Source organism: Pollicipes pollicipes, unplaced genomic scaffold, assembly GCF_011947565.3.
Source record: "Pollicipes pollicipes isolate AB1234 unplaced genomic scaffold, Ppol_2.1 Scaffold_4881;HRSCAF=5763_pilon_pilon_pilon, whole genome shotgun sequence".
In the NCBI taxonomy this organism is placed as follows: Eukaryota; Metazoa; Arthropoda; class Thecostraca; order Pollicipedomorpha; family Pollicipedidae; genus Pollicipes; species Pollicipes pollicipes.
In genome coordinates this window covers 12,579,552-12,595,981 of record NW_023596576.1, presented here as the reverse complement: position 1 = coordinate 12,595,981, position 16,430 = coordinate 12,579,552, and the positions used below count along the sequence as shown (strand labels likewise).

The 16,430-nt window shown below is 50.9% G+C and overlaps 1 protein-coding gene across 1 annotated transcript; it reads left to right on the top strand.

Moving 5' to 3' along the window:
* The first annotated feature begins 15,350 nt into the window (after positions 1-15,350).
* On the top strand, positions 15,351-15,848 carry LOC119099992 (salivary glue protein Sgs-3-like). The gene has a single exon (XM_037223111.1). It carries the CDS (start codon positions 15,351-15,353, stop codon positions 15,846-15,848), a length of 498 nt encoding a protein of 165 aa, XP_037079006.1.
* Positions 15,849-16,430: the final 582 nt, after the last annotated feature.

The following is a 16,430-nucleotide window of genomic DNA, read 5'->3' as shown; positions in this document are numbered from 1 at the left end:
CAAAGGAAAGCCCCGCTGCATTCAAGCATTTAAAGCGAATCGCCGAGAATGGCCGAAAGCGTAAATGGGAGTCTGCATGTGTATGTGTAGTGGGCGAGTGTGTGACGCGCGCGCTGGTGTGCTGGGCAGGTGCTAATGAAGTGTCCATTAGCCTGACCTGGAATAGCCATTCTGTTCGGTGCTCTATCCCAAGGGCCGGTCTCTTTTTAGATCACCAGAACAACCCCCCCCCCCCCATCCAGCGGCCCAAAGAAATGCGGATAAGCCCGCCTTATGCATATATGCTACAATGGGTGTTCTGACAGCCAGCGGTGATGAGTGCCGCAGGAGTTCCGAAAATAGAAAGGTGTCCCTTGTGTATTTCGTGCGTGCGTGCGCGCGCGCGCGCGTGTGTGTGTGTGCGTGCGTGCGTGCGTGCGTGCGTCTGTGTGTGCGTGCGTGCGTGCGTGCGTGCGTGTGCGTGTATGCGTGCGAATGTCTGTATGTGTAACCGGCCAATGTGCGACCAGAAAATCGTCGCGGTGCAGCCCCTAAGATATAAAAAAGCAGTACTGACCCCATGTCCGATTTGAAAATAACCGTACATATATGTATGTATATATATATATATATATATATATATATATATATATATATATATATATATATATACAAACTTTGATTTCCTACCGCAAACGAGACGTTAGCGTTGGAGCACCGCAAATCTATACCTGCATACAAAAAGTGCCAAAGTTTGGCGTAATGAAGATGTTTTTTTGCGTGATGCGGATGACACCGCATAAGATACTCGCGTTCTTTATCATTGATGATTTACCTGTTTCTCTACACCATCAGTGAGGATTTTAACACCCGCTTGCAATCCCATCTATTGATGAGAATAGTAACGGAAGTACCTAATGCGTGTTCCCGGATTTTGAGATCTGCAAATGTGTCTTACACGCGATTAAATGTCTGCAATTTTTAACATGATGCTGGACTATTGTATGCGATGGCTCCAGGTAACACAAATTAGATAAAACCGGGTCTAGGATTGAACACGGGTCCAACCGGATGATCATGGTCAGCTGGCGTTTTTCGTTTGGGGATGAACTGGATTAGGGACAACTGTATCATGTCGAGAAAGTTCCGATTGACAGGACTTACAAATGCAGATTATAGTACTGTGATATGTATGAACCATGCATTTTCTGAAATTGTGGCTGCTATATATATATATATATATATATATATATATATATATATATATATATATATATATAATGCCCCGATTGGTGTAACCGCGCCAACCACGACGTCTGACAATGCGCTTACGCGACGGGGTACCACAGGAGCACACGCGACGTGAACATGACAGGACATTAATATGGCAGCAACTGACGGATGATATTGACATCCATCTGGCTTATAATTACAGACGACGCCTGTAAATTTTAAAAGCGTGTTTATTTGGCTTTATATATCTGTGGTGCGGGCGCAAAATAAAAAACTTCGGTGCACCCTTAGACTTCAATCATCATCATCATACCTACGGTGGCAGCTATATCAGTTCACCTGGTCAGTTGATGTTTCGTTTGAATTTTCCCGTAAGCAATGAAGATTATACATTGCATGCAAGCATACAGTTGCCCAAATATGTGCCTTCAGAAAATAGCATTAAATTGGCAAAGTTATACTTGCCAGAATGCATGCACCCATGCTACAGTGTTATGACCTATATCAGGAGTGGGCTGAAATTGGGACAGCTTTGCCAGATGACTCTGCCAGCGAGGGTTTGGTTTACAATTGCCCACGCCTGCTTTTGAACATCCCTGGATGGAGGATCGAACATCAGTCCGGATCCGGAATTGTTCGGATTCGCGCTGACGGCACCACCCTGGAATGACTTTATGGCCGGAGGCCGAAAGCTTGTCTCAAAGGTGGAAAGTTGTGCTTTTATGGGGCTGGTCTTAAGTAAGCTACAATTTCGTTTGTTTAATCGAACTTGATTTCGTCGGAACACCCAGCTGGAGTCAGTAACTGTACATACATAATTAAAGACTGGGTGGTCTCCGCACTTGGGCTTATCAGCTGTTGTCTGTCAGCGTCACCTTCGACTGGCTATTTTCTGAAGACGATAGCGTTGAGAACAAAACAGTCGCCAAATGTGAATATCTGAGCGTTCTTAATGGCCACTCACACATGGGCTGCAGGTGACAACCACGCAATTCCAACGACCGAAATGACACTGCCTGTAATGGTAAGAACGGCAAACGACAACGGCTGAGCGCACCCGAAAGGGGTGCGTCCCCTGCCCGCATATGTACCCAAGGGGATGCGTCCCCCGCCCGCATATGTACCCAAGGGGTGCGTCCCCTGCCCGCGTATGTACTCAAGGGATGCGTCCCCTGCCCTTACTGCGGAAACCGCCTGCATGAAGGGCTGCTCTCCTCGCTCTACGGTCTGTGCGTGCACCGGGTGCGGGGTTTCGTGTCGCCCGCCGTCTGCACCTTTGTTACGCTCAGTGGCGCGGTCGGTGGCGGTCCGGTTGTAAAGTCTCTCGCTCAATCGATACGACCGGTGTGGTTCGTGACGTCAACGTTGATATGGGTCAGCTGGTACAGCCGTGTAGCAGAGTTTGAGCTGGTTAGCGTAATGGTTTGACTAGTAACGACCTTGCTCACGCCAGTGCTTGACGCCGGCCAATCGAATATAAATATTCTGCTTGTAAAAATTACGTTTGCCAGACCTCATTCACCAACACCCACTCCGTGTAACAGCGTCCAAACGTTTAACCAGCACCAGTAACAGTTCTCGAATATTCCGAGTCTGCTACATCTTTTGAATATACTCGGCAACGATGGGCGCACGCAGAATTTCACCATTGTGCGGGGGGGGGGAGGAGGGGGACACAACTGAAAAATCGTCACTGAAAACCGAGCTAGCGCGTCGTAAAACAACACCGCATGTTCCAGATCTTTTTGTTTTTTTACGTGACTACCTGGAATTTTCAACTAGTCGGGAAGTCACGTACATATTAATACGTGCCAAAAATTTGTTTGGGGGCGTGCCTCGTGCCCCCGTGCCCGTACGCTTCTGTTAGAAACACACCACTCACCTTATATACCACCTCCAAATGAAAGGAACACAATCACGTGGCACGGAAATGACGTGATCAACCAATGAGAAATGTATACGAGATCGCACTAGGGAGGGGACTAGAAGGCTTAACCAATCAAAAAGAGCGGGATCGCTTTGAAACTAACTAATCAAATGCTTCATGATGATCCCGACAATTTAACTAACAATCACGAACCTGCAGCCACAAATGCAGCACGATAATCCGGACATCCTAACTAATAATCACAGACCCGCAGCCACAAATGGGGCACGATAATCCGGACAACCCAACTAATAATCACAGACCCGCAGCCACAAATGGAGCACGATAATCCGGACAACCCTACTAATAATCACAGACGCGCAGCCACAAATGGAGCACGAACCATGGAATCCCGGCGGAAGAACTTGTGACGGACTATCGCGGAGGAGAGAATGCGTAGTGTTTCGGATCACAAAGGACAACCGCATCTGGACATGCCGGTACTGTATCCAGTGCACCGCGATGGCGGCTTACAAGGTTCAATTCCCCGCGGTGCCCGCCCTTCCTGTCAGGGCGAGAGGCGGGCGACGCCATGTAGCTGCAGCTGCTGAGTGCGTCGGAAAGCCTCAAAGACGATGCCAGCTTATTTGGTCGGCCTGTTTCGCTGAATTCCGTCTTCTTGCTGGAGCGCAGCGGCGCCGTGTTTCGAGATGTGTCCTGGCTCTGTGTGGCTGACAATCTACCGCGGCTGCGGCCGCTAGTCGCAACGGTGCGCTGGAGCAGCTGGTGAATGCCTCCCGCAAAACAATTTGTCCCGGGAACTGGGGACGTGGGTGATTCTTTGCTGGACGGCATCTCAGCACTTGGTGTCGCATATGACCGCGCAGTGTCTTGGACGCCTGTGGCCGCCTGCCGTCCTACCGCAGGCGCGTGCGGGTCGTGCTCACCTGGCCGCTGGTAAACTAGAGAAAGGGCGCAGCCTACTGTCACGAATCGTCGGCACGATCGAAGAGCAGTCACCGCACTGGCTGTCTGAGCTGGTGGGTAGATTCTGTTTATTACTGCGTGTGCGTGCATACGATTCTCTTCGCTACGGTATGCGTATGTTGGCATGTGAGCCCGTGCTCACGCACGCAATTGCGTTGCGTCAAACGGGTGGCCTGTGGCCTCTCGGCGGTCACTGATGTGAAAACCTTCTCCGGGATGTAAGGGGTTCGGTTTTCAGTTGACCTATTTGCCGATGCGTTTTCTCATGAAATGCACGGTGTATTCTTATTCTCTGAAAGTGAGGGTCTTAACATAATCCATACATCTGAGCGGACCGGTCGTGAATCAGCAACTTCCTTTGAACCACGGGACTTTGGTCGTCCAGAGTTCCTTTCCAGTTTAACTGAGCCGATTACACCGCAGCCATTGATCGCTGCAGACGCTGTGACGTTATCCTGCAGCTCAGTTCCTTCTAGCGCCGCTATATGAACGTAATCTGGCGATGACGGCATGCCCAAACCAGGCGGACGTTGCATCATAGCATGCTGCTCTGTGGGCAATATGTGTGGGTTGAACTACTCCATACTACGTGTTCGGAATACCGTCCTCGTCTAGTGTGTTTTTTCTCTCAAATTAACTCCTGTTTATTGCGATTCATTACATATCACATATGATCACGTTTCACACGATACAACTCCCAACCGGTGTGTTAGTATGCACGCAACGTTTCGGCCAGTTAACTCCCCGGCGGACTTCAGGCGTTACGCAGTCTTTGGAAGGACCGGTTGATGTTTGGCTTTAAGCCATGTGCGTTTCACTACGAATTCTCATTGGAATTGCTTGGATTGAAACCGGGGTCTTCTGCTTTTGAGTCTGATGTCCTTCCAGCAGGGCTAGCCTGGAAGGGCCAGTCGCTGGCTCCGTTGGGAGAGCACTGGACTCGCAGTCAGAAGACCAGGGCACAGACTAGTACACCAGACGACAACGATAGCCCGAAAGATTATGCCATCCATGATGCGGAGACCCCATTGCAATTATTCCGCGAATCTGCTGCGTGCTGGTTGCTATTCTGGTCAACGTATAGTGTGAAATCGGAACGGGATCATCATCATCAGACCGATCTTTGTTAAAGGGAATGTCGCATTAAAAAATATGGAAGCAAGCATCAGATATTAAACAAGCTCGCTCATAATTATTGGTATACTTTTTAAGAGGAAAATTCTAGTCTAGACAGCACAACTCTCCGTTTATTAAATGTGCTCATCAATGAGTCATTGCTTGATTACATCATCGTGCCTTGCACAAATTGATTGAGAACTAGTTGACAGTCGTTATATCGTGAAATCGTGCTCACGAACGCCAGACATGAACACCTCGAAAACTATATTTTGCTTTCCATGACCGCCGCATGGCTCATGGAGTGGCAGGATTTGAATGACGTTAATATGACGTCATGAATGCCCAGGTGACTGAAGTACTTTCCCCGATATACCTTTCCCAACTTTCGCGGGCTTGTTGCTCGGAAACTAGAGGGGCTTAGGTCTTAAGAAGGACAAGGTTGTGAACAGCACCAAAAGACCTTCAAGATGGCTATTTCAGTTCAAAGCTCCATAAAGCGTTCCACATATAACTGTGGAACACTCCCTTCAACCTGTGTTCTCCTCCGCAGATTGCGACTGGCGACGCGCGACTGAAGTGGGACGGTTGCCGTGGCAACGGCAGACGCCTGCTCTTCCAGACGCCATGGACACATCCACGGGTTGCTTCTAGGGATTGGTCAGGTGACGGGACATGGTGGGGACGACACTGAGTGTGTGTATGTGCCACTCGGTCAGGCTGAAAAAAACGTTGCGTTTCTACTTCGTGTCCGTGATGGGTAATGGGGTTTGTGACAGACACAGGTTGGATCGTAAAAGTGAAAAAGCCGTCTGCCCATCTGATGTGATTGGATGAAAGCCGACCAGAGACTTTCCGTGGTGTCCTGTGAACAACGAGCGATCTTTTCACCATTTTGAGTACCCCAAGGGGTAATGCTGTGTGTGCGCACGCAGGTATCTTCCGTGAGACACCAATAAACAGACAGCGAACAGTCTAATTGTGACTTCCGGACTCCGACCAGCAGGTCAAGTGTGAAATGTTCAAGTCGCCACGTCAGCCTTACCCTAGACTGTCGACGGTAACGGAACCAAAAGCACTGCCGATGGTTAGCCAGCATGGGGCGGGCATGATAAGCGCCGTACGTGGGTTTCCCCACCCCAAGCACACTTCTGCAGAGTATGAATTCAGAGATGAACTTCATTTCAAGGCAAGGAGATGGCTGTGAGCCGATTTCAGTCACTGGCGACGCCCACCCCGTGCCGCGCCACCCAACTGTTAACAGCCGACTTCCACCAAAGTCAGCCGCCGGCACTACAGTTCGACAAGGTACCAGCCATAGTGGCGGCATGTTAAAGGTACGCTTTTCGGAGGCCGTGTATCGTATTTGTCTTCGAATTGCGATGAACCCGGCACCAAAAAAGAGGCATAATCTTATGCCGATTTATTGACATTCCAATGTCGAGAGGGGCCGAACTTCCGAGGCGCACTGCGTTAAGGTTTTCATGCGCTGTTATCCGTGAATTTTCTGACTCAACTCACGCCGCTCGGTCCCACTGGCAAGGTCGGTGGTGTGCCGCGTACATAATTTGGAGGCCGTGCCTTTGAGGCCGAGGCGAGCCAGGAATTTCTTACCAGCTCCTAATGGAATATGGTGCATGGTTTTGCTGACCGACGATGCACGCTGCCAGTTAAATGCAGCATACGTTTCAATGACAACTTCTACCTGTAACTGATAAGAATGTGGGATATGACAACCATCGAACTCGAATTACATTCATTATTGTGAGGTCGGCGCCACGCAGCCTCTAATTATAGACTGGAAAATGGTGGAAGCAGTTCTAGCATATAATTTTACCTTTAGTTAAGTTCATGTAGCATGCTGAAATATATGTACTTGCCTCTGTCCTATCATTATAGTCGCTTGGCTGACAGCCGCCTCCAGCTGACGCTCCAGCTTCGGCTCGCACAGTAGTCACCGTTAGCGAGGTCTGAGTGGGCAGCGCCTTTGCAGTTAGTGGGGTCTGAGTGGGCAGCGCCTTTGCAGATAGTGGGGTCTGAGCGGGCAGCACCCCTGCAGTTGGCGGGGTCTGGGCGGGCAGCACCTCTGCAGTTCGTGGGGTCTGAATGGGCAGCGCCTCTGCAGTTAGTGGGGTCTGAGTGGGCAGCGCCTCTGCAGATAGTGGGGTCTGAGCGGGCAGCATGTCTGCAGTTGGCGGGGTCTGAGCGGGCAGCGCCGCTGCAGCTCGTGGGGTCTGAGTGGGCAGCGCCTCTGCAGTTAGTGGGGTCTGAGCGGGCAGCGCCTCTGCAGATAGTGGGGTCTGAGTGGGCAGCGCCTCTGCAGTTAGTGGGGTCTGAGCGGACACCGCCGCTGCGGTTGGTGGGTCTGAGCGGGCAGCGTCGCCGCAGTTAATGGGTCTAAGCGGGCAGCCCCTCTGCAGTTAGTGGAGCCTGAGCGGGCAGCACCTCTGCAGTCAGCGGGGTCTGAGCGGGCAGCGCCGCTGCAAGCGCTGATCGCCGGCCTGGTTGCTGTTCAGGGGGGAGATTCTGCTGACCGCTACGGTGCACCTGGAGCCGATCTCGGTGGGCAAGACGGCTCACCGTCGTCGCGGCCGCAACTAAATGGAAAGATACCCTAGGACCGTGGCCAGGCGGGATAACCCACTGAAGCCTCAACCGTACAAGTGCAAGACGTTTCCGCCACCACCAAAGGGAATAGTTAATGGGACCACAACCATCACTTCATCCGGGAGACCCACTGGAAAAATTCTGCCCCCCCCCCCCCCCCCAATCACAAAGTGTGGCGTCGCGCTACGAAAGGGCAAAATCGCTATCGGCCCGGCGTTCGCATCGCTGATCGGGGCCCTTTAAAACCAGATGTCTGCAGTCACGTGCCAAATCTCCGCAATTCCGACCAACGCACCCGCGTGACAATGCGACGCAGTCACGTGCCAAATCTCCGCGATTTCGACCAACGCACCGGGCGTAACGTCGCGAGGCGTCCCCGGCGGATTGGCGGTCGGTACCCGGCGGGGTTCCAACGCTCTGCTCGCTTCCGGCGGGCGGCCGACTGCGCGGTGGGGGGCTTCCCTTCGCGGCCGGTAGGTGGTGGGTCGGCGGTCGGTCGCCGGCGCGCGGTTAGTAGCTGGGAGGGACGGCTGCCGGTGGGGGTCGTGCCGCGGCGGAGCGAGCCGCCGAGCGCGTGTCTGTGACGGGGTGACGATGCCGGCCGGCCGCGGACTGCGGCTGCCGGGGGGAGCCGAGCAGCGCGAGGACGGCGGCGGGGTCAGCTTCACGGATGTCACCGCTGACATAGCAGGTAATGTCACCACTGCCGGTCGGCGCCGGCGGGGCTTACCCGGCACATGAGTGACCGCCCAGTTGACCGCAGAGAATGCTTGTGAAACGAGTGGGTGGTGACACACTCTCCCGACCGCACCAGCTGCGGAGGGACTGTCTGGGGTGACCACGGGGCGTACGAACACAGGTCCGGCCGACCGCCGGCCACGCGGTCCGTCCCGGTCCTGCCTGCTGGCCTCGGACCTGAGCACGACTCACGTACGCACGGCTCCGGGCAGTGTCCAGCGTCAACTAACGTGACGGCACGAGCAGGCCGGTGTCGGGCACGTGCAGTCACGCGGCATGCAACTGGCTAGGCCTGGTGCAGCCCCTCCCCCCCCCCCCCCACACACACACACATTGCAATGGATTTTAAACTTGAGTGGGTTAGACTTCTGCTGTTGTTTCGATAAAGGCATGTTGCCAAAATATCGGCCTAACTTTATCCCCATTCTCCTGTTCGTTTTTTCTCAGAGGAATAAGGCTTATACTACTATCTTATCTATGTGAGTAATGTTCCTCGCTAATGCACTGAGCAGGTTTCGTTCCAGCTTTCTCGATTTTGAGCCAGGGGCCAACAAATGCCCTTGGAATAAGGTCGGTGATCGCAATTATGGCCCGCGATCGTAGCGCCACCAATCTCCGAATGGGATTAGAAAACAGCCCGTACGGCGCGAGTGCATCTTGGCCATTTGGAAAGATAAGTGGGCAGGACTGAATGCCCTGTGTGAAGCTCACCCAGTCCTCCAATATTCGAGTCTGTCGGTCGTGGCTTCTGTGCCTCGGGGATCCCAAGTCCAACATGTTGCACGCGCACGCAGGTTACATGTCAGCATTGACCGCCGTAACCCTGACATGAATTGGCAGCCTGCGTGACATAGAACAGTACTCGTTGAGTTAAAAGCATGTGGTGTCTAAGGTTCCCAGATCGGAGGCCCATGAGCGAGGGGCTCAGCTCAGCACAAGCTCACGCTTCGAAGCTGTCAGATCACAAAACATGCGTTTATCGACTGACGTGCTCAATTTCCCCGTTCTGGTATTCGTGGGTAGGCGAAATGGCAGATGGGTGCCAAACTTAAGTCGTGCTCCAAGTGTGGCGAACAGCGTTGAGATGCGCCGTTTTAGCCCGCCCACTCGCCACAGCTGACCCGGCAAGAATCCGCCGACTTTTCGCCGGGTTCGTGGGCCAGAATTAGCTGGCTTTTGTTGATTAAGAACTTGTGCAAAATGCTGCGTTGCTTCTAATGCCCAAGTTTTAAAATCTGCCAAAAACCGTAGCTCGCTGGCTTGCATGATGCAGCCATGAAACAAAGTCAAACTGGCATTCTAACGATGGTCTTGAGTGACAGAAACCCCTGGCAGACACCATACACGAATGTTTGAACAAATTTAAAACGCGTAAAATTTTGAGAAAGCTAAAATTTGGGTTTAAAATGAGCAATATCATGCAGCACAGCGAAAACGTCAATATATAGGCTTTGCCTGATTCCACTGAGCATTAGTAAGGTGCGTGCCTTTATACGTGCAGCAACAACGTACGCTTAATTGTTTTGTATGAGGGTGAGGTGCATTTAATTGTCATGTTCCATAAACAAACAAAGCCTCACCATAAATATGAATAATTTACGACATAACCCAAAAAGTGCGACTTTCATTGGTCTAGTCTCGCTCACTAATCAATGCACTCTGCATTTCTTCTTGTATCAAATCGTGAATTCTTGTATCACGCGATGCAGATCTAGGCTATTTATTCCTGCGTTTTCCATACTTACAACAACAAACAATTTACGACAGCCATAGGCGGGGCTTTAACGTGCGATAACTTTCACCCTGACCGTGGTTATGAGTGAATTTAAACTTATACGCTTCGTGAGGATGTTGTTCTTTTTGCTCCTCAAAAATTATTTTAAACGTGATGATTTCAGTCATACGGTATTTCCTTCGTGCTGTCGCATGATGCATGTTCTTAAGGACAGCATGCCACCACTTAAGGGCCAGAATTTCGTTTTTGAATGTGGGTTATGACTGTAGCTATTGTGACGCATCCGCCTCCTTCGAGGTAGGCGGGCTGACGAGGTCCCCTTCTGTAGAAGCGTCATGAAAATACGCCTTCGCTTTCTTAAGCCAGTAAATTAGTTGTGCTCGTGTACATCGCAGTGCATTGGGAAGACCTCCCATGATTTGTAAATGCCCTGCATTTCTTTACTCTTTGTCAAAGTAGTCATCGGGTAACGCAGCCAATTTTAGAAGGCTTCGACTTATAGTTGGGTAAAAAGCTGCGCCAAATAGCCGAAAGGATCAGTGTTAGGAAAAACGCGTGCACTTCTTAAGAATTTATCATAACACCTGTGGTTCATATTTGAAGCGTTCCGGTAGTGTGAAAGTTATCGGGGGTAATTTGCCAAAAGCTTAAGCACTAGTGTTTCCTTACGCCGTATTATTATGGTCTTTCTCGGTCACCGTGGGCGGTGCTCAGCTTAGGGCCGTATAGCATTCACCCACGACCATGTGCGGAGAGACGTGAGTTCGAGCCCCCGTGCCGGCCTAGAGCTTCATCGTTCCCACGACAAACAATTGGTGTTAGAGCTTGTGACGCAGTGTGATGCATGCTTTAATGCATCGGTAAATCGCAGCCATTATCAGTATAATGTACAAAGCTTTTAGATTGTACTAAATTCCACACAGTGACACTGATCAGGCTACTTTCAGGAACTATAGGTCAGAATGTCATCATGCTTACAATTAGCGTGTCATTTTTATGTCATTAGTAAATGAACTTTGGCTGGCCAGCAAGCCAAAGTCGCGTCTTCCTCATGGTCTGACAGGGGAACAAGATGCAAACAGGTGGAATGCTATACTCAGTCACATGACGGAGATCGACGCAGTCGTGTTGAAGAAGATTCGCGGAAGACGGGACGAACTGCAAGGGTAGCAGGCAAACGGCGAGCAATGCCACATCCATTCAGATCAAATCCTAAGAGGCGACTACCCAGGGAGCACACGCACCATGTTCAACCAAACGTAAGGCCGACACGGAGTGCATAATGGGCGGCAGACGCGGTGGACGGAACGACGGCGGCTCGCAGATGGGCAGGGAGAAGGTGCGAATGTGTCGCGACAAGTGACACATCGAGGAGAGTGGAAATAGGTGGCCAAAAACTCGGTCTCAAGTTTTTGGGTAATATCTAGCATTTGGTTCAGCGCAACAGGCGATATGTGAGCGCATGGCTAGCCCGGACAATTGTCTTTCTCTTACAAGATATTGAGGGGATGGGATGTGACATTTCTGGGGGCTATTATGCCTTAAGGAAATGCTGAAAATGGGATAATCTACAGCGTGTTTCATAACTTTTTTCCCCCCTGTCAGCTACACATTTGATGCTGTAGCTTAAACATTTGTCACCTTCAGGTAACGAAGGTAACCAAACAAAACATGCATTTTCTTTGACTTTTCGCTTGACATGTGCGAAATGGTAAACAATTAAAAATGCAGGTTTCATTAGGCCACAGATTTCAGACATGGCCGAGCAGCAGACATCGGTGTCGGTGTCATTAAAAATACTCCCGGGAAGGTGCTCGAGCGATGTCCATGACAACGGCCCATAGTGGCGTCAATCAGGAACCTGTCGCCGAGGCGCTGGGGCGGTCATGCCTTAGATTGAACACAAAATGGATAATACTTTTACATGAAGAGTCTCTCAATGACAAGCGGCCAGGTTGACACTTGCAGGCTAGCTGAGTAGTGAAAATTAGCTATGTGGAAGCTGCCCGGAAGAGGGACCGGTGCGTGCGAAACTATCAGCCAAACTGACACGCAAGGGCCACGCGATGTCCGTTACCACTGTTTACCAGTAAATGAATCGTTCGAGCATGCAAACCTCGCGACACTCAAAAGGGCCAAACAGGCAAAGCTGAGTGAAAACAGTGGTAGTGGAGGGTGGAACTGGGCAAAATACAACGTAATGAGAGAATAATTGGAGCGAGAACGACCTCAAAGAATTAATATGTAGCGAAAACATGTTTTCGAGCTCACACCCACTCAGCCCTCAAACCCTACCAAAGCGACCGTGTCTGAGTGAAACACGGCGGGAACGCTACGTTGCCGCCGTGAAAAGATATCTCAGAAGGCGATGGGATGGGGCGGCAGTGACTGCCATGGGACTTGAAAACCATGCAGAGGTGCCGCAAAAACAGGCTGACAACCCGGACATCTATGCCAAGGATGTTCTTGATAAGTCTCACTAAAACTTTAAACGTAAGGCGGACACGAACCCTGCAAAACACTGAAAGGTGGTTCCCGACACGTCGCCCGACGTATTCCTGCCAGACGGCGCGCTGGCTCACACAGCATAGAGAGCCCAAGAGCGGCGCCAAACTACCATTTTTTTTGGCTCTGGGACAAGAAGACATTACTATGAACTTCCTTGACCTGAACCGCATCGAAAATCTGTTGGATGCCCTGAAGGTATGCGTCAGCGAGGTGTACCCCTGCAAGTGATAACATGGACTTCCAGGCTGGAATAAAAAAGAACATGAAGTGTTTTACAAATGGTGGGAGGGTGAGGAAGAACTTACGAAACATCCTGTAAGACAAAGGTGGGAGACATGGGACAGCAGGATGGTAGAAACTGGACAGTCAAGGAAGATGTAGGAAGATGCTAGACGATACCATTAGCCGCTGGACCTGGGCGATAGCCCAGGTATCACCCGATATCTCGACTTAACCTGGGCCCAGCCAAGCCTACACCGAACCGGGCAGCCGCTTCCCCTGTAGCAGCCAGTATTATATTATTATCAGGTCGGGTGGTACCTGGTCCGAACCGGATTGAATCGTTCAGATATCTCGCTGAGGCAGCCCCTTGGTTTCGCCAGATCGCCAACTGAAAATGATACTAGCTAACCAGTGCCAATCCAAGCCAATGCATGATTGCATTCCGTGTGGTGAGGTAGGCAGCCTTTCGCTGTTTCTTCATGTGCATGCCGAAGGCAGTGTCGGATCGTTGTCTGTCTCGCTTGCTCAATGGCTCCCACCGATCACGCTCACTGGCAATGTCTGCCGATTCGATGACACGACAAGTGCAATGTCTTAAGAACGTATTTTTGCGTTGAGCTAACAAGCAGAAAGACACAAGACACACAAAACACATTTCTTCGAAGAACTCGACCAGATGCGTTCTCAGCTTCTTGATGTTTCTTCCTCAGGCTCTTCAACTTGCAGGACGAGATTAACCACGAAAGCCCGGGCGCCGTCACACTAACGGCACATGCCTGGATGGCCGTTTCCTGTTCGGGCGCCGCATCCGTGATGCCACGCGGCACATCACGCCACAGCTGTCCCACTGCACCCACCGTTCAGCTGATTTCCCGTACAGCGTGCCACACACGTGACATTTTATAGACTTGGGAATCGTGTCAAACTGTAGTTCAACAAGGTTCTGGATTACTTTCCCTGTCTTTCCGTTCGCTTGCTTTGTTGCAGCAATTCTTCGCTTGCTTTTTTGACTTCACTTAATCCTCACTGCCTGCCCATTCTCTGCTTTATTATTTGCTTGGTGTGCCTTTGCGCTGCAGTTTCCTCTCCTTCCTTGTCCTCCTTTTCTTCCTTAACTCTGTCCCCAAGGCATCATTGGGTAGCCGACCACCTGTTCTGGAGACGTTTGGAATCATCTCGGGCGGGCCGCGCCAGGAGCGCCAGACCTCGCTGCTCGGTCAGCAGCGCCCTCGCCGGTGTCGTCCTCGCAGGAAGCTGCGAGGAGTCGTCCTCGAGGAAAGCTGCGGGTCTCTCCGTGACAGCCATGCTCTTCACTGCCTTCAGCGGGCCCGGCAGCGTCCTCATCACCACCAGCGATAGGAGGCCCCTCCGGTGCGGCCACTTCGGCGGCCGTGATGGTCGCCGCCGAAGAGTTTGTGGCGAGGAGGCCATACGGAAGCCGCCTTGAATCCCATCCTGATGCTGGTGGACGTGGCCAGTTCGTTCACGCCTTTCCTGGCAGCCGTCACGCGTCGTGAATGGTGATTGCCGGTCGGCTCATCCCGGTACTTCAATTTGCGGGATGTGCGCTCCGATCTCGGCACGGTGTTCAGCAGCTCGAACACACTGTGATTCAGCAGCAGGCCTCGCTGTCTGGTGTGCGATGGTTAATGAACCGGACGTATCGGTGACCACTGCACTGACTGGGAGCCCGTTCCATTGTGTCGCGCAAGTCGCTGCACAACATCCGCGTAGTAAATTGCGGTCTTGTGGTTTTACTCATATCTTACAATTATAAAAGATAGTTATTACACCTAATAATATATAATTATATTACATATCATTATTGTATATTAAAATGTTGATATATTTATAATTCACCGTTGTACAACATGCCAAAATAGATATATACGTTATCGGAGCTGACTGCCATTGTACTTAAGCAAGGCAACGCGACGCATTAATACGCATGAGTTTAAAAGCAGCAAGAAACTAAAAGAGAACAGCTCACGGCCACCCACTCCACTCAAACTTCGGTCAACGCAACATCATGCCTTATTTCTACTCAGATACCTATGGCATGCTGCAGAGCAGTTGTTTCCCAGATATGTCTTTATACAAAGGATTAGGGTTGCGCATTTATGCGTAAAAAAATCCGAGAAGTGGAAAATAAGACCGCGGGTGGTGTCTAAAGATACAAGCATGCGTAATCGGCTGCAGGCGTACGCGCCCTTGTAAACTGAAATCAATCTGAAAATACTGATAACGGGTGAAACGATGTTCCCAACCATAATGTCACTTCTCCGGCGGATATGTCAAATTCAGGGTACTGGTAAGCCACGCTCGACACTGAAACTTTTTCCCACTGAACCACGCGCAATGGCTTCAGAGCCCCATCCAGCTGTCCGCAACGCCCTAGACAAACTCGGGTTCGGCCGCCGCGCTCCGGCCAAGTTCGGGTTCAGCCGCCGCGCTCCGGACAAATTCGGGTTCAGTCGCCACGCTCCGGCCAAGCTCTGGTTCAGTCGCCACGCTCCGGCTAAGCTCGAGTTTAATCGCCATGCTCCGAACAAGCTCGGGCTCAGTCACCACTCTTCGTCCAAGCTCTGGTTCAGTCGCTATGCTCCGGACAAGCTCGGGTTCAGCCGCCGCGCTCCGGCCAAGTTCGGGTTCAGCCGCCGCGCTCCGCACAAGTTCGGGTTCAGCCGCCGCGCTCCGGACAAGTTCGGGTTGAGCCGCCGCACCCCGCACAAGCTCGGGTTCAATCGCCATGCTCCGGACAAGCTCGGGTTCAGCCACCGCGCTCCGGACAAGCTCGGGCTCAGACCGCAGAGTCCGTCACCATTCCGAAACGGCCCCAACTCGCATATTCTGTGAAAAGTACGTGACGGTGCTACATCTTATCACTAGCAGCTTACATTGACACAAGATTCTGGTAGACACAGAAAACTGTTCCTCAAACCCATAGCACGTCAGGATCACAAAGGCTGGGATGATGAATGCTTCATTGGTTGCTGTTTTGGGTTGATTGACGAAGAATTACAACAGTATACAAATGACACTCTGCTTCATGGGGCATGAATTCCTTTACAAGTAATTATTTTCAAACAAATGCAAACCGTGCCGAAATCATTTTATTGTAGCAGACACCTTTTGTGGGATGGAACGAACGAGATTAAGCATTATCACCATGCAGATGATATATCACCGGTAATTTGGTTGGGTGAATGAAACGAGGTGCTTTTCAAAACAGAAACGAATAAGTCTTAAAGGGAATATGCCACCTTTTTGTGCTTTCCACGTATTGTTAATCCAGACACGTCCAATTTGATTCATGAAAGCGCCGGTAAATCCAAATATCTAATGTGATCGATAATGCCGTTTTTTTCTAAACCCTTCTCAATGGCTTAGCAATCGATTTGAAGTAGCTGATCTGGTGAAAGTAATGCCATTAGATTC

Coding starts and splice junctions, on each gene's coding strand:
- LOC119099992 (XM_037223111.1), top strand. CDS start 15,351: ATGGCTTCAGAGCCCCATCCAGCTGTCCGCAACGCCCTAGACAAACTC.